The 23,464-nt window shown below is 37.1% G+C and overlaps 1 protein-coding gene across 2 annotated transcripts in view; it reads right to left on the bottom strand.

The window, feature by feature from the left end:
* The window catches only part of NETO2 (neuropilin and tolloid like 2), a gene marked incomplete at both ends in the record, with an annotated part of 67,192 nt that overhangs the window by 12,636 nt on the left and 31,092 nt on the right, over nucleotides 1–23,464 (bottom strand). For both annotated transcript variants that reach the window (XM_082862513.1, XM_082862514.1), the window contains one exon: nucleotides 11,109–11,337. In XM_082862513.1, the coding sequence (XP_082718639.1) occupies nucleotides 11,109–11,337 (229 nt within the window). The remainder of the gene's footprint in view (nucleotides 1–11,108; nucleotides 11,338–23,464) is intronic.

Genomic DNA, 23,464 nt, shown 5'->3' with positions numbered 1-23,464 from the left:
CAAATTAGCCGTCACAAAGAAACTCAACCAGCTACAAGAAAACTCAGAAAGGCAGCTCAATGTACTCAGGAATAAACTTAATGAACAGAGGTAATACTGTATCAAAGTGACTGAAACTCTAAAAAAAACCAAACAGAAATTCTGGAGTTGAAGAACTTAATAAATCAGACGAAGAAAGCACTGGAAAGAGAGCAGACCATATGGAAGCTTGAAGATAGAAATCTAGAAATGAAACAGGTAGAAAAGGAGAGAATTAAGACCAAAAAATGAGGAAATTCTATGAGAACTATCTAACTCTATTAGGAAGGGCAACGTTAAGATAATGGGTATCCCAGAAGGAGAAGGAGTCAGAGAGTTTATTTAAATAATAGCTGAGAACTTTCCAAACCTGGGGAAGGAACTGTACATACAAGTCCATGAAGCTAAGAGAACATCTAATTACCTCAATACAGAAAGATCTTCTCCAAGACACATTATATTAAAACTGTTGAAACTCAATGACAAAGAAAGAATTTTAAAGGCAGCCAAAGGGGAAAAAAGATGGTAACCTACAAAGGAACCCCCATTAAGCAAGCTATCAACAGATTTCTCAGTAGAAACTCTACAGGCCAGGAGGGTGTTATGACCCACCCAAAATATTGAAAGACAAAAACTGTCAGTCAAGAATAGTCTTTCCAGCAAAATTATCATTCAGATATGAAGGAGAAATATAGGCTTTTCCCCAGACAAACAAAACCTAAGGGAGTTTGATCAACTCTAGACATGCTTTACAAAAATGTTGAAAGGAACTCTTCTACCTGAAATGAAAAGGCAAAAGTATACAAAACTTTGAGTAAGGTGATAGACAGAATCAGAAAATTGCAACTCTGTATCAGAATAGGTTGTTAAACACTTGATCATAACATAAGGCTTAAAGGAAAAAAAACTGTAAAAATAACTATAGCTACTTCAATTTGGTAACAAACTCACAACATAAAAAGAAATAATTGGGACATCTAAAACACAAAAGGGGAGAAGGAAAAGGTCAGGACTCATACAGGCAAATGAAAACAAGATGTTATCAACAGAAAAAAAGAGTATTTTAACTATGTGATATTTTTATACAAACCTTATAGGAACAACAAAACATAAAAACAGAGGAAACTGAGAAAACATACTAGAAAATGACCAAACTAAAATAGCAGACAGAAACACAAGGAAAAAAACCACAATGGAGATACAGACCAACCAGAAAACAAAAAATAAAATGGCAGTACTATGTCCTGATTTATCAATAATCACCCTAAATGTAAATGGACTGAATTCACCAATCAAAAAGCACAGAGTGGCTGGACGAATTAAAAAGCAAGACCCAACCATATGCTGTCTCCAGGAGACTCACTCAGCTTTAAAGACAAACATAGGCTCAAAGTGAAGGGATAGAAGATGATACTCCAAGCAAATGACAGCCATGGAAATCAGGTGTAGCCATACTCATATCAGATAAAACAGACTTCAAGCCAAAAAAGGTAACAAGAGACAAAGATGGACATAAAAGATGGAGATAAAGGGGACAATTCATCAAGAAGATGTAAGTTATTCATATATATGCTAACATAGGAGCACCAAATTATATAAAGCAATTAATAGACCTAAAGGGAGAAATTGACAGCAACACCATAATAGAGGATTTTAACACCCCACATACATCAAAGGATAGGTCATCCAGACAAAAAGTCAACAAGGAAAAGTACACTTAAATGAAAAGTTAGACCAGAAGGACTTGATAGATTTGTACAAAACATTCTATCCAAATGCATTCTTCTCAAGTGCACATGAAATATTCTCAAGGATAGACCATATGTTGGGACACAAACAAATCTCAGCAAATTTAAGAATGAAATCATATCAAGTATCTTTTCTGAGCACAACACTATGAAATTAGATGTCAACCAGAAGAAGAAAGCTGGAAAAATCATAAATTTGTGAAGAACAAATGCTACTGAACAAGAATTAGATCAGCAAAAAAATCAAAGGAAAAAATTTAAAATACCTGAAAATAAATGAAAATGAAAATATGACATACCAAATCTGTAGGGATGCAGCAAAAGCAATACTAAGAGGGAAGGTTATAGTGATACAGGCCTGCCCTGAGAAACATGAAAATTCTCAAATAAATCTAAACTTACATCTAAAGGAACTAGAAAAAGAATGACCAAAGCCCAAAGTCAGTAGAAGGAAAGAACTAATGAAGATCAAAGCAGAAATAAGTGAAACAGAGACCAAAAAGACAATAGAAAAGATTAATGAAACTAACAGCTTGTCCTTTGAAAAGATAAAATTGACAAACTGTTTGCTAGACTACGAAAAAAAGAGAGAAGGCTCTGATAAAAGGAGAAATAACAAGGATACCACAGAAATATAAAGGATTATAAGAGAATATTATGAATAGCTGTATGACAACAAATTGGACAACCTAGAAGAAACGGACAAATTCTTAGACTATCCAACCTTCCAAGACTGAACCATAAAGAAATAGAAAATTTTAATAGACTCATCTCCAGTAAAGTGGTTGAAACAGTAAACAAAAATTCCCCCAAAACAGAAGTCCAGGACGAGACGGCTTTACAATGTGAATTCTACCAATCATTCAAAGATTTAATACCTATCTCTCAATCTCTTCTAACAAATTAAAGAAGAGGGAATACTTCCTACTCATTCTACTAGGTCAGCATTACCCTGATATCAAAACCAGGCAAGGACACCACAAAAAAGTTATAGGTTCATCTCTGATGAACAAAGATGCAAAAATACTCAATAAAATATTAGCAAACCATACATTAAAAGGATCATATACCATGATCAAGTGGGATTTACCCTAGGGATGCATCCATAAATTAATGTGATATACCTCATGAACAAAATGAAGGATAAAAACCATGATTATCTCAATAGATGAAGAAGCATCTGACAAGATTTAATACCCATTTATGACAAAAAACTCTCAATAAAATAGGTATAGAAGGCATGTACCGAAAACATAATAAAGGCCATATATGACAAATGCACATCTAACATCATGCTCAATGATGAAAACTTAAAGCTATTCCTCTAATACCAGGAACAAGGCAAGGATGCCCAATCTCGCTACTCTTATTCAACATAGTATTGGAAGTCCTAGCCAGAGCAATTAGTCAAGAAAAAAAAATAAAGGGTATCCATATTGGAAAAGAAGAGGTAAAACTGTAACTATTTGTGGATGACATGATTTCATATATAGAATACTCCAAAAAATTCACTAGGGACTTCCCTGGTGGCACAGTGGTTAAGAATCCACCTGCCAATGCAGGGGACATGGGTTCGAGCCCTGGTCTGGGAAGATCCCACATGCCGTGGAGCAACTAAGCCCGTGCACCACAACTACTGAGCCTGCACTCTAGAGCCCACGAGCCACAACTACTGAGCCCACGCGCCACAACTACTGAAACCCGCATGCCCTAGAGCCCATGCACTGCAACTACTGAGGCCTGTGCACTCTAGGGCCCATGTGCCACAACTACTGAGCCCTCATGCTGCAACGACTGAAGCCTGCGTGCCTAGAGTCCATGCTCCGCAACAAGGGAAGCCACGGCAATAAGTCCATGCACCTCAACGAAGAGTAGCCCCTGCTCACCGCAACTAGAGAAAGCCCACATACAGCAACAAAGACCCAATGCAGCCAAACAAATAAATAAATAAAATTCAGGGACTTCCCTGGTGGCACAGGGGTTAAGAATCCACGCTCCCAAGCATGGGGCCTGGGTCGATTCCTGGTCAGGGAACTAGATCCCACATGCATGCTGCAACTAAGGAGCTGGCAAGCCACAACTAAGACCCAGTGCAACCAAATAAAAAATAAATATATTTTTAAAAATTCACCAAAAAACTTTTGGAAATAATAAATGAATATAGTGAAGTTGCAGGGTATAAAATTAATATTCAACCATCTGGTGCATTTCTATACACTAATAAACTAACAGAGCAGTTAAGAAAAGAATCCCATTTACAATCACAACAAAAAGAATATAATACTTAAGCATAAACTTAACTAAGGAGGTGTAAGACCTCTACAGTGAAAACCATAAGACCTGTTGAAAGAAACTGAAGACACAAGTAAATGGAAATATATGCTGTGCTCATGGACTGGAAGAATTAATATTGTTAAAATGTCCACATTACATAAAGCAAGCTACAGATTCAATGCAATCTCTATCAAATGCCCCAAGAACATTTTCACAGAAACAGAACAAAAAATTCTAAAATTTATATGGAAACATAGAAGACCCTGAATAGTCAAAGTTATGCTGAGAAAAAAGAACAAAGCTGGAGGTATCACACTCCCTGATTTCAAATTATATTACAAAGCTGTAGTATTCAAAATAGCATGTTATTTGTAGAAAACAGACACAGAGATTAATGGAACAGAACTGAGAGCCCAGAAATAAACCCACACATATATGAACAAGTAATTTACAACAAAGAACACACAATGGAGAAAGAATAGTCTCTTCAATAAATGGCACTAGGAAAACTGGACAGCCACATGCAAAAGAATGAAACTAGACCACTACCTCACACCACACACACAAATCAACTCCAAATGGATTAAATACTTGAATGTAAGACCTGAAACCATAAAACTCCTTGATGAAAATAAGCAGTACACTCTTTCATCTTGGTCTTAGCAACGTTTTTCTGGATATGTCTCCTCAGGCAAGGGAAATAAAAGCAAAAATATAAAGTGAGGGCTTCCCTGGTGGTGCAGTGGTTGAGAGTCCGCCTGCCGATGCAGGGGACACGGGTTCGTGCCCCGGTCTGGGAAGATCCCACATGCCGCGGAGCGGCTGGGCCCATGAGCCATGGCTGCTGAGCCTGCGCGTCTGGAGCCTGTACTCCGTGACGGGAGAGGCCACAGCAGTGAGAGGCCCGCGTACCTTAAAAAAAAATATATATATATATATATATATATATATATAAATATATAAATGAGACTAAATCAAACTAAAAAGCTTTTGTACAGGAGAGAAAACCATCAACAACATGAAAATACAACTTACTGAATAGAAGATATTTGCAAATCATATATCCAAGAAGGGGTTAATATCCAAAATAATAGAAATAACTCATACAACTCAATAACAAAAAACAAACAACTGGATTAAAAAAATGGGCAGAGGTATTGAACAGACATTCTCCCAAAGAAGATATACAAATGGCCAACAGGCACATGAAAAACTGCTCAACATTACTAATTATTAGGGAAATGCAAATCAAAACAATGAGATATCACTCACACCAATCAGAATGGCTATTATCAAAAAGACAAGAGATAATAAATGTTAGAGAAGATGTGAAGAAAAGGGAACCCTCATACAGTGTTGGAAGAAATGCAAATTGTTGCAACCATTATGGAAAAAAGTATGGAGATTTGTCAAAAAATTAAGAACCAGAACTACCATATGATCCAGCTATTCCACTTCTGGGTATTTATCCAAAGAATAAGACTAATTTGAAAAGATTTATGCACCTGTGTTCATCACGTCATTATTTACAATAGCCAAGATATGGAAAGAACCTAAAGCCCTACTGATGGATGAATGGATAAAGAAGATGTGGCATATATATATATATATATATATATATTCAATTGAATACTACTCAACCATAAGAAAAGATGAAATCTTAACATTTGCAACAACATGGATAGACCCTGAGGGTATTACGCTAAGTGAAATAAGTCAGATGAATAAAGACAAATACCATATGATTTCACTCATATGTGGATTAAAAACAAAGAAACAAAGAAACACACAAAGAACAGATCAAACCAAACCAAACCAAAACCACAGATACAGAGAACAGAGTAGTAGTTAATGGGGGGTGGGGAGGGCAAATGGGTAAAGGGGGTCAACTGTATGGTGACAGATGGAAACTAAACTTTGGTGGTGAGCATGCTGTAGGGTATACAGAAATCAAAATATTAACACTGTACACATGAAACATATGTTATAAATCAATAAAAAAATTGTTACCAAATTAAAAAACATAGAGGAAAAGCTTCATAACGTTGTCTTTGGCAATGATTTCTGGATTATGACACTCAAAGCACAGACAAAAAAAGAAAAAATAGACAAACTACATCAAACTTTTGTATCTCAAAGTACACAATCAAGACAGTGAAAAGATAATGCACAGAATGTGAAAAAAATACTTGCTAATCATGTATCTGATGAGAGATTAATAATCAGAATACATAAAGAACTTCTACAACTTAACAAAAAAACAACTACCAAGTCAAAAACTGAGTAAAGGACTAAATACAGGCATACCACACTTCCAGACCACCACAATAAAGCAAATATTGCAATAAAGCAAGTTATATTAAGTTTTTGGTTTCCCACTGCATATAAAAGTTATTTTTACACTATGCTGTATTATACTATGTAATAGCATTATGTCTAAGAAAACAATGTACATACCTTAATTAGAAATATTTTATTGCTAAAAAATGCTAATCTGATCCTTTAGCAAGTCATAATCTTTTTGCAACAGTAACATCAAAGATCACTGATCACAGATCACCATAATAAACATAATGATGAAAAAGTTTGTAATGTTATGAGAATTACTAAAATGTAACACAGAAACATGAAGTGAGAAAATGCTGTTGAAAAAATGGCGTTGATAGACTTGCTCAACGCAGGGTACCCACAGACCTTCAACGTGTAGAAACTGTAGCATCTGTGAAGTGCAATAAAGTGCAATAAAATGATGTATGCCTGTAGACATTTCACCAAAGAAGGTATACAAGTGGCCAAGAAGCGTGAAAAGATGCTCAACATCACTCATCATTAGGGAAATACAAATTGGAATCACAATGAAAAAAAAAATCACACTTTATAGCCATTAGGATGGTTATTATCAAAAAAACAAAAAATAAAGTTTTGGTGAGGATGGGGACCAACCCTGCTGCATTGCTGGAGGGAGTGTAAAATGGCACAGCTGTGAAAACGGTTGGTGATCCTTAAAAATTTAAATATAGAATATCCATATGATCTAGCAATTCTACTTCTAGGCATAGTATATACAGCAAAGAACTGAAAGCAGAGACTCAAAGAGATAACTGTATACTAATGTTCATAGCAGCTTTATTCATAATAGCCTAAAAGTAGAAACAACTCAATTGTTCATCAACAGATGAAAGGATAAACAAAAATGTGGTATTATATGCATATGGAATATTATTCAGCCTTGAAAAGGACTGAAATTATTAGAAACGTTATGCTAAGTAAAGTAAGTCAGATACAAAAGGACAAATATTCCATTTATATGAGGTACCCAGAATAGGGAAATTCATGGAGATAGAAAGCAGACTAGAGGTTACCTGGGGGTGGGGGAATAGGGGCATGGGAATTATTATTTAATGGCTATGGAGTTTCAATTTGGGATGTTACATAAGTTCCAGAGATGGATAGTGGTGATGGTTGTATGATGTTGTGAATGTACTTAGTGCCACTGAATTGTACACTTAAAAATGGCTGAGGGTGCATTTATCATAATTTAAAAAAATATACAACCATTCTGGAAGGGTATTTGGCAAACTATGAAAGATTTACATCATTTTACATCAGTAATCCCACTTCTAGGAACCTATTCAGAGGATATACCTCCAAGAATATGAAAATACATATGCATAACATTATTCATTGTAACAGTATGCTTGTAATTGCAAAATACTGTAAATAACCCATATGCCCATAAACTGAAAGACTGAATAAAGTATGTACATACAATGTACTACAGGGTTGGCCAAAAGGTTCATTTTTTTCTGTAAGATGGCTCTAGTAGCACTTAGTTGTCTTTAACTTCATTTGAAACAATTTTGTTAGATTGTGACAGCTGTCATATCAGTGTGCATTTAAAAAAAGACTTAACAAAATTGGTGAATTTTTGTGTAGCCATTTTAATACTGAAGATGAAAGAAAAAAAGCAACATTTTCGGCATATTATGCTTTATTATTTCAAGAAATGTAAAAATGCAACTGAAACGCAAAAAAAGATTTGTGCCAGTGTATGGAGAAGGTGCTGTGACTGATCGAACATGTCAAAAGCGGTTTGTGAAGTTTTGTGCTGGAGATTTCTCACTGGACGATGCTCCACAGTCGGTAGACCAGTTGTAGTGATCAAATTGAGAGATTAATTGAGAACAATCAATGTTATACAATGTGGGAGATACCCAACATATTCAAAATATCTAAATCAAGCACTGAAAATCATTTGCACCAGCCTGGTTATGTTAATTTCTCTGACATTTGGGTTCTACATAAGCTAAGCGAAAAAACCCTTCTTGACTGTATTTCCACATGTGATTCTGTACTTGAATGTAACGAAAACGTTCCGTTTTTAAAACAAATTGTGATGGGCGATGAAAAGTGGATACTGTACAATAATGTGGAACAGAAGAGATCGTGGGGCAAGAGAAATGAACCACGACCAACCACAGCAAAGGCTGGTCTTCATCCAAAGAGGGTGATGTTGAGTATATGGTAGGATTGGAAGGGAGTCCTCTATTATGAACTTCTTCCAGAAAACCAAACGATTAATTCCAACAAGTACTGCTCCCAATTAGAGCAAATGAAAGCAGCACTCGACGAAAAAGCATCCAGAATTAGTCAACAGAAAATGCATAATCTTCCATCAGGATAACGCAAGGCCGCGTGTTTCTTTGATGACCAGGCAAAAACTGTTACAGCCTAGCTAGGGAGTTCTGATTCATCCACCGCATTCATCAGACATTGCACCTTCGGATTTCCATTTATTTAGGTCTTTACAAAATTCTCTTAATAGAAAAACTTTCAATTCCCTGGAAGACTGTAAAAGGCAGCAGGTACAGTTCTTTGCTCAAAAAGATAAAAATTTTGGGAAGATAGAATTATGAAGTTGCCTGAAAAATGGCAGAAGGTAGTGGAACAAAAGGATGAATATGTTGTTCAATAAAGTTCTTGGTGAAAATGAAAAATATGTCTTTTATTTTTACGTAAAAACCAAAGGCATTTTTTGGCCAACCCAATAACTATGGAGTTGTAAATAATAAAGATGATCTCTATGAACTGATATGGAGTGATTTCCAGGATATACTGTTAAGTGAAAGAAGCAAAGTGCAAAGAGTATAATATGCTTGTTATGTAAGAAAAAAGAAGCTATGAGAAAATACACATGTATCAGCTCTTTTGTGTAAAAAGAAATGCATGATGGATACACCAGGGACTAATGTGATTAGTTACCAGCAGAGAGTTGGTAGGAATGGAGTGCAAAGAACTGGGGGTGGGACTGGCACAGGAGAGGTGAGAAAGGTACAATATTTGAGTGTATCTTTTTGTAGAGCTCTCTTTGAATAATGGCAATATTCCAGGTACTCTGAAAATAAAAACAATTTAAAGTAACCATGATGAGGGTGGGGGGGACACAAAACAAAATATAAACAGTCACAAATGAACCTAAGTGTACTACAGATGAACCACATGCAAAGGAGAGAGGAAGACAACTAACCTAAGTAAATGGAACACCATATTTTGACAGCATGGCTCAAGATAAAAAGAACTGCACACAAATAGTGTACTCTGTTAGGAAATTTCTAACAGGGATATGGGTTAGCAATCCTAAAATTACTTTATGTGTATCCTAGGATTGAACAAATAAATATACCATGGATAATTAGAGCCAGATTTCTCACTAGAAGAGAAGGAAAGGGCTTTTTGGAAACATGGTTGGTTCTAAGGCTTGGGCAAGGAAAACACAAGTTGAGCCTGGTTCAGCCTGCGGAACAGAAAGTAAGGAAGTGATTAAAAAAAATAATGGGCTTATTATCCAAAGCGTACAGGAGGCAACCTGAAGGAGCTCCCAATGGCCAAAGCCGGGACTCTGAGCAATAAAGTAACTTTTATTATAGAGTAACATATATATATTATATATAAAATAATAGAGTAAAATGAGCTCATACTGACACAAATAACTGAATAAATCAATGAAGGAAAAAGAGCAGCTCTTCTTCACAGAATTACAATTAAGTGTAGAAGGAATGATGGAAACAGAAAACCACCATTAGGTAAATACTGCAGCAATAACTATTATAGGCAGAAATCATTAACAGATGCTAAAATTAGTGAGCAAAAGGATATTTGCATACTCTCAAAGAAACTTATTAATTAGAAAGGAAAAATTATTGTTTATAGCAGAGAAATGTGGCAGACAGTACCTTAAGGAAGTGATCCAAGTTAGTGTAAGGCAAACCACATTACGTACCCTACCTCACTGGTATGATGTACTGAGAAAGGTGGAATGTGATTTCTATGGTATTCTTGACAGAAATGCATAACCTCAATTGAATCCATGAGAGAACATCGGACAAACCTAAATCAATGGGCATTCTAAGTAGCTGGCCAGTGCTCTTCAAATGCATCCAGGTCATTAAAGACTGAGGAAGTGTCACAAATGGAAGAGGCTAAAGGAGACATGACAATTAAAGGCAATGTGGGATCTTGGATCAGAAAAGGACATTAATGGGAACACTACTGATTTCTCAGTAAGATCTCTATATTGGTTAATAATATTCCATCAGTGTTAATATTCAGTTTTCCAATGGTTTTGTAAGATGTTAACATTAAGGGAATCTGAGTGAAGGCCACAGGAGAACTCTACTATTTTTACAACTTTCTATAAGCTTAAAATTACTTTAAAAGTTTAAAAAAAACCAGTCAATCTAAATCTTTGGGGAACATGGTTTGGTGGGTTCACATTATTCACCAAGCTGAATTCATACTACTGATAATTATTTTTAATTTTGAAAATCTTGAGAGGTCTCCACTTTTTGCACTATCATATGTTTATATCTTTATAATAGGTAGTGTTTCAACTTATGCATTACCATTTTTTTCACACCTGACAGTCAGTTCCTTAAGAATACATACTAAGACCTAGTTACTTCTACATTCTGTGACTAGCAGTCTTTGTCTAAAGGAAATGCTCTGTAATTGTATTCTGAATAAATGATTAAGTAAAATATCTCATTGCTATAGGAATTATTTACTTACGCTCCACAAAGGAAGTAAAGAGCATTCTGAACCTGCTAAGCCGACTACCTTCATCAGCCCACATCCGTATCACCCCAACTCCTGTTTTAAGCATTACATCGTTGGCCACAGTGCTGCAAAACTTGGCCTTCAGATTTTCAATAGAACTGCTCCCATCGTAGACTGCAACGAAATTTCTCTTGCATTCATTTGAGTGCTCCATCTGATAATCTAGGAACCTCAAATAAATCTGTAACATGAAAACAAAGAAAAACAGTGCTTTTAAAAAGATACATTAAATTTTATAGTTCTATTATCCAATCAATATGTAAGTTAAAACTGCATTGAGTTATAACACCTGACAGAAAAACAATAGCTAAAAGGATGATGCCTAAGTAGGTAAAAGAACTAAGACTAATGGTCTGTTTCTTTGGTTGTCTTAATAATGAAACCAAGCATTAAGGAACCTAGTTTGTGTTGTGTCTGTAAAGAGAAATTTTTTGCTCCATGACTATCTTACATGTTTTCCTTGTTATAAAAGCAAACTCGTGGTACTGAGAAACTGGGAAAATAAAAGAAACATAATTCTATTACTCTAACAATTATTGTGATAAACTTTTTTTTCTTCACATCTAATAAAAATTTATTTTATTTATTTTTGGCTGTGTTGGGTCTTCGTTGCTGCGTGTGCTTTCTCTAGTTGCGGCGAGCAGGGGCTACTCTCGTTGCAGGGCCCGTGCTTCTCATTGTGGTGGCTTCTCTTGTTGCGGAGCATGGGCTCTAGGTGTGCGGGCTTCAGCAGTTGTGGTGCACGCGCTTAGTTGCTCCGCGGCATGTGGGATCTTCCCGCACCAGGGATCGAACCCATGTCCCCTGCATTGGCAGGTGGATTCTTAACCACTGCACCACCAGGGAAGTCGCTCTTCACATTTTCAAAACCTAAGTTTAATTGTAAGATACACACATCCTGCTTTTGCTGCAACACATCAAAACTTACCTATACTCTTCATAACTGTAATCATTCCCATGTCTTGTCATTTATTTACCCACTATCTCACTGTTGCACATTTAAGTGGTTTTAAGATTTTACTCCATAAATTAACAATTTCTACACTTTCAGTCAGAGAGATTTAAACTGGAGTTTCAAAATACGCACTATTACAGTTTTCTATTTTGCTTAGTATCCCCCTTCCTCAAATTTTATAGGCAGCTTGCTACCTGGCACTAAGTTACTCTTAAAATGTGCCTGACCCATTCTTATTTGAAGAGTTCCATTAGATTGTAGGCTTAGAAAGACCTTGAGCATAATCTCCAAAAGAACAGAATGAAATAGGTATTATTCTTTATGGGCTGGAAGGAAATTAAGGCTCACAGGGATTAAGGAACTTGCCCAAGGTTACTTAGGGCGAGGATTTGAACCTAGGTTGCTCTGACTCTTAAACTGTACGTTCTTCCCATTCCCTGGGATGCCTTCTATGTGTGCAGGCACACACACACACATACTCTCTCATACACAGTTCACCTTCTGGCTCTACTTGTTCATAGGTAACTCTACAATTAAAATAATATTTTAGTGAATGAAGAATGAAGACTTCTTTGATTGCCTTTGGAGACATCTAATGGGTATTCACCTGCTGGTTGCTATCCTGGAGGTAGTAGTATGATGCCACACCCATTCTTTATTTTAAAGGGCTTCATAAAACAAAAATGTCAGATATTTTTCCCCTTAAAATACCTTGAGGACATAAAACTAAGAACAAAAACTCAAAAATACAGCTCAGAGTTAAATTTTGACTAGTAACTTTGGCTTATTTGAAATGACCAATTAGCCACTTTCAAGAGACTGGTGGAAAATCACCAGTAATGGATTTCCATTTCAAAATTTCATAAAACCTCCAAAAATATATTTTAACACAGAAGCAATGTGTTTGCTTAAAATATATCATTTGTTTTCATTACTTTCTTCTTCATTCATATAACCAAAACATACTGCCCATGGTTCTCTGGCAATATCACTACTACTGTAATTATTTGTCTTCTCCATTAGATTGTACGGTCTTCTAATGAGCGTATCACATGCTAATTCTATCCAGTACAATTCTTGTTGACAGCAATTAATGAAAAAGTGACTAGGTTTATAAAACCTAGTTTGGTAGAGCTAAATACCAAGAAAATAATCAGGAAGTCTGAAGTATTTACTTTTTTTTTTTTTTAACTGAAGAAACATGGTACTTGTATAAGGCCATAGTAAATGCTCTTTAAATATATAACTTTTAAAAGTCAAGGTTTTAAGGCAAGTCATATGACAAGAATGACATTCTTTTCTATTGTGAATACAGTTAAATACTGGTTAATAGTTTAATTCAACTGATCTTCAGAAAATATTTCTAACAATATGAGGCTGACAAATTGCAATGGGTTGAGGGGGACACAAACTACTCTTCTCTCACCTAAATTACAGGAGACGAGATCTTTTAGTAAACATAAGCACTCTTGGCCTCTTACCCACTCCTATACCCTCCCCAGGGAAGTGGAGAGAGTCACTTGGATGGGGGGGAATTTGGTCCCTTTTTCCTTCCCTCTTTCCCTGGACCAGCGAGTACGAGAAACAGTGACCTGGGTAAGTGGGTCTCTTCTGCAGATGCACTTTCCCTGGATGGGACGGTCCAGTCTAGACTGAGGTAGGAGGTGGACATAGTGGGTAGGGAATAAGCAAGTCTAGTTTGATTCTCTCACTAAGTTGCTTCCCCTAGCCTTTAGTGTAATAAAGGGGCTAGTCTGAATCTCCATGTTCTCAATTGGTTCGTAACTCTAGTGGGGAAAAAAACGCTTTTTACTAGAGCCCCCAAAGGCCCCAAAAGAAATGCAATGAAATCCTCAGAAAGCTGTTATTTTTATGGAAAGGCCACTGATAAAAACAGACTAAAACACTACTTACATACTCAACACCAATGACTTCTTTTGTATATATAAGTGATATTTCTTCAACATCACCCATTAAGTACTTTACCCCATTTTGAGTACTCAAGGGTTATGGTGGTCTTTCATATTTTTTCTTTTAAAGTACTCAAATAAAATCATCTGCTTACTTTCTTATTTAACACAATTTTAAAAATTTGACCCACTTTTTACAAAATAAATTTATTTATTTTTGGCTGCATTGGGTCTTCGTTGTGGCACGTGGGCATCCTCTAGTTGCAGTGAGAGGGGGCTACTCTTCGTTGCGGTGTGAGGGCTTCTCACTGCAGTGGCTTCTCTTGTTGCAGAGCACAGGCTCTAGGTGTGTGGGCTTCAGTAGTTGTGGCACACAGCCTCAGCAGTTGTGGCTCACGGGCCCTAGAGCATGCGGGCTCAGTAATTGTGGCTTGTGGGCTCTAGAGCGCAGGCTCAGTAGTCGTGGCACACGGGCTTAGTTGCTCTGTGGCATGTGGGATCTTCCCAGACTAGGGCTCGACCCGTGTTCCCTGCACTGGCAGGCAGATTCTTAACCACTGCGCCACCAGGGAAGTCCCTTGATCCACTTTCCATGTCAACTGTGAACAGTACTTTTTATGTTAACTTTAAAAAATCGACTTACTTTTATTAATAAAGAGTAACATTCTCCACTATTCAACATTCTAGGTCACATTCCTAAAAAACTTACAAATATAGAATCATTTCTTCATTAAGTATTTCAAGAAAGAGCAAGATCTAAAGTATTAATTTCACTTAAGCATTTAAATACTTAACTATTAAATATGGTCAAAACCCCCACCTCTGTACATTCATCCCTCAGTATCCATGGGGAACTGGTCCTAGAAAGGACCTGATCTGGATACCAAAATCTGCAGATGCTCAAGTCCCATAGTCAGCTCTCTGTATTTGTGCTTCTGCATCTATAGATCCAACCAACTGCAGATCGTGTAGTACTATAATATTTATTGAAAAAAATCAATATATAAGTGAACCTGTGCAGTTCAATTCTGTGTATAACTGACCCTTGAACAACGTGGGTTTGAACTGTGCAGGTCCACTTATATGGATTTTATTCAATAAATATATACTACAGTACTACACAGTCTGTAGTTGGTTGAATCTGAGGATGCGGAACCTCAGATACAGAGCGCTGACTATAAAGTTATACTCAGAATTTCAACTGCAAGCAGGTTGGTAGCCCTATCCCCTGTGTTGTTCAAGTGTCAACTGTACAGCCAAAGCCTTCTATGTTCCCATTATCTTTTCTACACATCCCATCCTAAGTATAATTTTTATAATTCCTATGTACAGTTTTAGATTTTTAAATTTATGTATCTATAAAAATATATAGTATTTTTTGTATATTTTATTTACTTTTTTGTATATTTTAAAATCTTGGATCAACTGTAGAAATGAGTCACTATCCATTTTCCTTTTGGACATTTAGCTTGCTTCCACTTTTTAAAATATTAAATACTGCTGTAAACATTCTTGTATTCTCGTTATGCTCTCATACGATGAGTATATGGGTATTTATCTAGAAGCAGGGTTGCTGTATTGTAGGACATAACAATTTTCAGCTTTACCAGAGCATACCAAATGACTTTCCAAGGTGGCTGTAGCAATTTATTCTTCCAAAGTAAGTTAAGAGAATTTCAGTTCCTCAATTCTTGCTGACACTTGGTCACAAGACATTCAGTCATGTCTCAAGTAATATATAATAAAATCCTCTGACAAATGCAGAGTCAAGCGACAGCCACCATAATCAAGAAGTTCCATCACCCCCCAAATTCCCTCCTGCTGCTCCTCAGCAGTCAAAATCCATCTTCAATCTTGTTTCCTGGCAACCAATGACCTTTTGCTGTCGTTCCACCTTTCCCATATAAATAAGAAAATTTTTTTTTTGGCTGTGCTGGGTCTTCATTGCTGCACATGGGCTTTTCTCTAGTTGCAGTGAGCAGGGGCTACTCTTCGTTGCGATGCGTGGGCTTCTCATCGCGATGGCTTCTCTTGTTGTGGGCCCCAGAGTGCACAGGCTTCAGTAGTTGTGGCGTGTGGGCTCAGTAGTGGCTCGTGGGCTCTAGAGCACAGGCTCAGTAGTTGTGGCACACAGGCTTAGTTGCCCTGCGGCATGTGGGATCTTCCCGGACCAGGGATCAAACCCATGTCCCCTGCATTGGCAGGCGGATTCTTAACCACTGGACCACCAGGGAAGTCCTAAGTAAAAATTTTATACAAATAAAATCACAGTATTCTGAGTCTGGATTCTTTGATTAGCACAATGCATTTGAGATTCTTCTATGCTACTGCATCACCAATAGTTCGTCTCTTTTTATTCCTGAATACATTTCACTACATAGATGTACCAAACCTTATTAACAACTGAGGAACACTTAAAACTGTTCCCAGTTTTTGTTCATTATGGATAAAGCTACCATAAACATTCACATTCATGTTCTTTGTGTGTAAACATATTTTTCCTTCTCCTGGGTACCCAGTCAGGAGACTGCTGAATAACATGGCAACTTTATAGGAAACCATCAAGCTGTTTTCCAAAGTGGCTATATCATTTTGCATTCCTACCAGGAATGTTATTAGATTCCCAGTTGCTCTACATAGTTCCCAGCACCTGGTATTGTTTTTAAAAATTAGTTATTTTAATAGAGGTATAGAGCTATCCCATTGTGGTTTTAATTTGCAGTTTTGAAATGTCTAAATCTTCTTTGGTGAGCTGTCTGTTCCAACCTTCTGCCCATTTTTAAACTGGGTACTTTTCTTATGCTTGCGTTTTGAGTTCTGGGTTAAAGAAGTCTTTTGACAAATGATTTACAAATATTTTCTCTTAGTGCCTTTTTTTTTTTCACTCAACAATGTCCTTCACAGAGAAAAAGCTTTAATTTTAATGAAGTCCAATTTATAAGATTTTCTTTTATGGATTCTCCTTTGATGTCATACCTAAGAACTCTTTCCCTAACCCAAAGTCAGAGATTTTGCCTATGTTTTCTTCTAAAAGTTTTGCAATATACTTGTTTTTATATAAGTATAAGTCAAATTTTTTTTTTTTTTTTTTTTTTTTTGCAGTATGCAGGCCTCTCACCGCTGCGGCCTCTCCCGTTGCGGAGCACAGGCTCCAGACGCGCAGGCTCAGCGGCCATGGCTCACGGGCCCAGCTGCTCCATGGCATGTGGGATCCTCTCGGACTGGGGCATGAACCCGTGTCCCCTGCATCAGCAGACGGACTCTCAACCACTGCGCCACCAGGGAAGCCCCTGGGTGTTGAGTTTTTAACAGACTGAGATAATCATGTAGCTTTCCTTCTTAATTTATATAATGAATTACATTGATTTTTCAAATGTTGAATTGGCCTTGCATTCCTGGGATAAACCACACTTGGCTGTGATTATTTAAGTGTATTATACTTTTCATATATTGCTGGATTAGACTGGCTAATACTTGAAGGATTTTTGCATCTATTTTCTTATCAAAAATGTTTTTTGACGTGGACCATTTTTAAAGTCTTTATTGAATTTGTTACAATATTGCTTCTGCTTTATGTTTTGTTTTTTTGGCTGCAAGACACGTGGGATCTTAGCTCCCCGACCAGGGATCAAACCTGCACCCCATGCATTGGAAGGCAAAGTCTTAACCACTGGACCACCAGGGAAGTCCCCTGCAACTATTTTCTGGAATAACAATTATGATACCAATTCCAACATGTGGGTCTTTTTTGCCCCCCACACCACCAGTAATTCTCAAACATCAGCTGGGTGTCCTACAATTCAACTCAATTATGACACCATCTACCCAGAGACAGCATCCGATTCTGAAGGTTGAGGGCTCCCAGGGGACTGGCCTCCACTTCAGATGCCAAACACGAGTCCAGGTTGTCACATGATTCTGACTGACTGGCTATAAATCTGACGTTCCTAAGATCTCATTCTTGGGTTCCTTTAATTTGCTAGGTGGCTTACAGGACTCAGAAAACCAGTTTACTTACTAGATTATTTGTTACCCTGGTAAAAAGCCTCCATCTCTTGGGGATTTCCAGAAGTCACCTCATTAACATAAACTCACTTGTGGTTGAAAGGGGCTTGTTATGAATAACAAGACACCCATATCAACTTTATGGCTCTGAAACATTTTCAGGAACTGAGGACAAGAGACCAAATATTGTAACAATATATGCTCTCATTGCTCTTATCACTCAGGAAATTCCAAGGGTTTTGCGAGCTCTGAGCCAGAAATGTGCATGAAGACCAAATATATATATATTTCTTACTACAGAGCAAAACCTCACAGGGGGAATACTGATCAGTAATTTCCTTATAATGTGTTCGGTGGTATCAGGGTGATGCTTGTCTTGAGTTTAGAAGTGTTCCTCCCCTTGTACTTCCTGGAAGAGATTGCAAAGAACTGGCATTATTTCCCCTTTAAATGTTTGTTGTAATTTGTCAGTGTATCCATTTAGGAGCTTTCTTTGTAAGAAGGTTTTTAACTATGAATTCAATTTATTTCATAAATATATGGCCATTCAGGTTACATATTTCTTCTTAGATGTGTTTGGGCAGCGTGTGGTTTTTAAGGAATTTGTCCAGTTCATTTGAGTCATCTAATTTTGGGGCACAGAAAAGTCCATTGTTTTATTGGAGGGTCTATAGCAAGGTCCTCTGTTTTATTCCTGACATTGGTAAAATGGTTTATATTCATCCAGATATTTACCATTTCTGTACCCTTTCATGAAATTCCAAGATTCTTTCTAGTGCCATTTCTCTTTTATCTAAAGAACTTCCTTTAGCATTTCTTTTATAGCAGGTCTGCAGGCAATGAATTCTTTGTTTGTTTTCATTAGGGTATGTACTTACTTTGCCCTCATTCCTGAAAGGATATTTTTGCTGGATATAAAATTCTTAAGTTCAGGGCTTCCCTGGTGGTGCAGTGGTTGAGAGTCCGCCTGCCAATGCAGGGAACACGGGTTCGTGCCCCGGTCCGGGAAGATCCCACATGCCGCGGAGCGGCTGGGCCCGTGAGCCATGGCCGCTGGGCCTGCATGTCTGGAGCCTGTGCTCCGCAACGGGAGAGGCCACAACAGTGAGAGGCCCGCGTACCACACACACAAAAAAAATTCTTAAGTTCACAGTTCCTTTTTTCAGCACTTAAAGGTTTTGATGCTTGGCTTTTATGATTTCTGAAGAGAAATCCATAGTCATTCAAATTGTTTCCTTATACAAAATACATCATTTTTCTGTGTCACAGCTCAAAGCTTTCAATCTTAGGTTTCAAGTAGCTTGATTTGATATGAGTAGGCTTTGTTTTATGTTTGTTTTTATCCTGTTTGGTGTTTGCTATGCTTCTTGAATCTGTAAATTTGTCTTTCAGCAATTTTTTTGCAGTTATTTCTTCAAATTTTTCTTCTACAACAAACTTTTCTCTTTCTGGTACTTAAGTGACATAAATTTTAGGCCTTTAGAAACTGTTCCACAGGTCCCTGAGGCTTTAGTATAATTTGTTTTCAATCTTTTTTTCTCAGTACTTCAAATTAGGTAGTTTCTACTGAATCACCTTCAAGTTTACTGACTTTCCTCTATAATCTCCACTCTCCTATTGGCCCATACAGTGAATATATTTTAGAAGTTTAAGATATATTTTTTCCATTCTAAAATTTTCACTTGGTTCATTTTTATAGTTTCTATTTCTCTGTTAAGATCTATCTTTTCAGGCTTCCCTGGTGGTGCAGTGGTTGAGAGTCCACCTGCCGATGCAGGGGACAAGGGTTCGTGCCCCGGTCCGGGAGGATCCCACATGCCGCGGAGCAGCTGAGCCTGTGAGCCATGGCTGCTGAGTCTGCGCGTCCTGAGCCTGTGCTCCGCAACGGGAGAGGCCACAGCAGTGAGAGGCCCGCATACCGCAAAAAGAAAAAAAAGATCTTTTCACTCATTTCAGGAATGTTTATCTTTACCTTATGGAACATGGTTATATTGTTGCTTTAAAATCTACAATTCATCTGAGTCCTGTTAGGGTTGGGATCTGCTGCTTTCTCCTTTCAGAATTAATCACATTTCCCTGGTTCTTTATATTGCCAGTAATTTTTAAATTATATCCTGCACATTTTGGATATAACACTGAAACTCTGGGTCCTCTTAAAAATCTGTGGACAATGCCGAGTTCTGTTGCTTGTTTTATCAGGCAACCTACCCAGAAACGTTCAGACTGCATGTACTGCCTCTTTTTGTGGGTGTGGGTTCCAGTGTTGGTTCAGTTTTGAAGACCTTTGCTGTGCTATGTAGACTTGCCCAGGGCATGCCCTACTCAGGCACTTGGATAGTGTTTATAATGTAATTTGGTCCTCAACACCTTTGCCATGTTTCTGTGGGCCTGTTCCATGCATATGCAGCTCAGGAGGAAGCCAGAATTAGCACCTGTCTCTACCTCCCTGTTCTCCAAGACTTCTCATTCTCTGGGTAACACGGTTTCCTCTTCTCAGTTCCTCTGGTGGCCAAAAGATAAGTTTTCCTCAGAGTTTTTAGTCTCTTAACCTGTTATGAGTTCTGAGTGACTAAGAATAAAGAGAAAAAAAAATAATGGGAATTCCCTCCATACTCTCCAGACATCACCATATCCTTTTCCAAGTTGTACTGGTTTAGGAGATGGGGTTTCAGTTGCTGCTGTAGCTGCTGTGACTGGTGCTGACCTTGGGCAGAGCTAGTAAAGGGGAAAAAACCAACCAGGGACGCCCCTCTGCCCCTTTCTCAGTCTTCTGTCTAGAGCGCTTTTTTCTGTCTGTATCTGCTTTCAGTTCCACAAACCAGCCCAAAAGACAAAGGAGAAGGAAAAAAAACTGTGATTCTTACCCTTTTGGGGTGATTATTAAAGTTTTTACTTCCTTCCCAAACCCATCTTCTAATGGTTACTTTCCAGAATCCTTATGCAGTTGCTTTTTGTGTTCTATCCAGAGTTCTCAGTTATAATAATTTAAGAGCAATAAGCTGTAGTGGGCTTACTCTATCTTGGCTGGTTCTGGAAGTCATTTATTTTAATGTAGTATAATTGATAAATCTTACCTTTATGGTTTACACTTTGTGTCTTCTTTGTTTTTAATAAAACGTTTCCTAACCAAAGGTTGTATTTAGAACTATACTCCTGTATTTTCTTCTAAACGTTTTAGTTTTAACATTTAGGAATGAATTTTATGTCAAGTGCAAGACAGGGATCTCACATCAATAGTCAACTGTTGTAACATCAATTATCAAGTGTCTCCTTTTGATCTGGCATGCTACACATTATATACCAAGCTTCCATACGTGTGTAGTCCTACTTTTAGAAACCTTACTCAGTTTTATCAGTTTGCATACCCCAGTGATAAATGCATTCTGTCCAACTACCCTAACTTTATCTCGAAGGGTAAGTACTCCACTTTGTTTTTATTCAAAATTGTCGTGGTTCTTCTGGACCCTTTTCTCTTCTTTGTGAATTTTAGAATTAGCTTGCCAAGTTCCCCAGAAAGCCGTGCTGGGATCTGGACTGGAATTTTAAATTGATAGATTAATTAGGGAACAAAAAACATTTCCATCTTCCCATCCATGAAAATGGTGCATGTCTCTCTCTTCCCCCATTTCTGTAGGCCTTCTTTTGTGTATTTCAATATAATTTAAAAATTTACTTCCTGGTACCTTATGATTTGTTCTTTTCAGTTTTTTTTTTTAAGTTTTACTTTCAAACTGCTTTTGGCTGTAGTACAGAAAACCAATTTATTTTTTTAGCTCATGAACATTTTTTCTTTCTCTCATCTTATTGCATTGACCACCACCAATAAAATACTAGCAATAGACATAAGTCTAAAGAAAATGATTTTAAGGTTTCACCATCAACTATGATGTTTGCTTTAAGGATTTCAGTAGATATTCCTCATCATGCTGAAGATACATCCTATGTTGGAATTACATATGTGGTAAACTACATCATTTGATTTTCTCATATTAAACTGTCCAAAAATTTCTAAGATAAGCCCATCTTTGGTTATGATTTCTAAAAAAAATTTGGTAGGTTTAGTTTGTTACTGTTTAGTCTTTTGGGTCTTTTCTCCCCCCTCCTTCATTTTATAATTCTCTGGCTTAAAATTCTCTCATCCTATTTATTTAGTTTTGATAAAACAGGCTGGGGAAAGTTCTTTCTTCTTCAGTTTTCTAAAACAGTTTCTATAACATGTTCCTTGAGTATCTGGTAAAATCTAATTTGGCTAGTTTTTCTGTTAACATACTTTAAGTACAAAATCAATTTCATCAATTTGGTAAGAGTTTATTTAGGTTTTCTATTTCTTTGATTTAATTTTGATAAATTGTATATATATACACATACATTATATATTTCAGGAAATTGTCCACTTAGACTGTTTACAAATGTATTAACAAAGAACAGTCTGAAGCACTTTGATTATGGAAAATTTCAAACATGCATAAGCAGAAAAAAGAGTATCATAAACCCATTTCCCATCCCCTAACTTATGGAAAATTTCAAACATGCATAAGCAGAAAAAAGAGTATCATAAACCCATTTCCCATCCCCTAACTTTAGCTTTATCTATACCTCTCCCCACTTCTGCCTCTCATGTATTATTTTGAGACAAATTCCAGAGATATCATTTCACATGTAAATAGTTCCATATGTACTGTTAAAGACAACTTTAAAAAATAACCTCATATTATCACACCAAACAAATGAATAATTTCCTAATATAAAATACCAGTGTTCAGACTTCTAATTGTCTCTTAATGTTCCCACCCTTTTCTAGTTTGTTTGAGTCCAAACTCACTCACGCAACTTACATTTTTTAATCATTTGACTTACATTTTTTAATCTGTAGGGTCCCCTGCTGGTTTTCTTTTTCCCTTTGTAATTTATTTATTGAGGAAATGCTTTTTTTTTTCTTTTGTTCAGCAGGTCTTCTTCATAGTTTGTCTTATGGTTTCTAATCTCAGCTGTAGTTGATTTACCACCTTTTCCACTTCTAACATAATTTATGTCTTATTTTTCTAGGTCAATCTTGCCAGAAGTATGTCCATTGTTATTATTATTTTTAAACAAAGGGCCAGCTTTAGCTTTTGTTGACTCTTTCTTTTTGTGAAATTTTTTTTTATTTTTGTGGTACACGGGCCTCTCACTGTTGCAGCCGCTCCCGCTGTGGAGCACAGGCTCTGGATGCGCAGGCTCAGCGGCCATGGCTCACGGGCCCAGCTGCTCTGCAGCATGTGGGATCTTCCCAGCCTGGGGCATGAACCCGCGTCCCCTGCACTGGCAGGCAGACTCTCAACCACTGCGCCACCAGGGAAGCCCTCTTTTTGTGAATTTTTAAATTCACTTATTTCTGCTCTTTTATTACTGCCCGTTCTTTGGATTTTTTGGTCATTCTTTTAGCTTCTTGAGTTGAA

This window comes from Leucopleurus acutus (assembly GCF_964270905.1).
Source record: "Leucopleurus acutus genome assembly, chromosome: 20".
NCBI lineage: Eukaryota > Metazoa > Chordata > Mammalia > Artiodactyla > Delphinidae > Leucopleurus > Leucopleurus acutus.
This window is presented reverse-complemented; position numbering and strand designations above follow the sequence as displayed.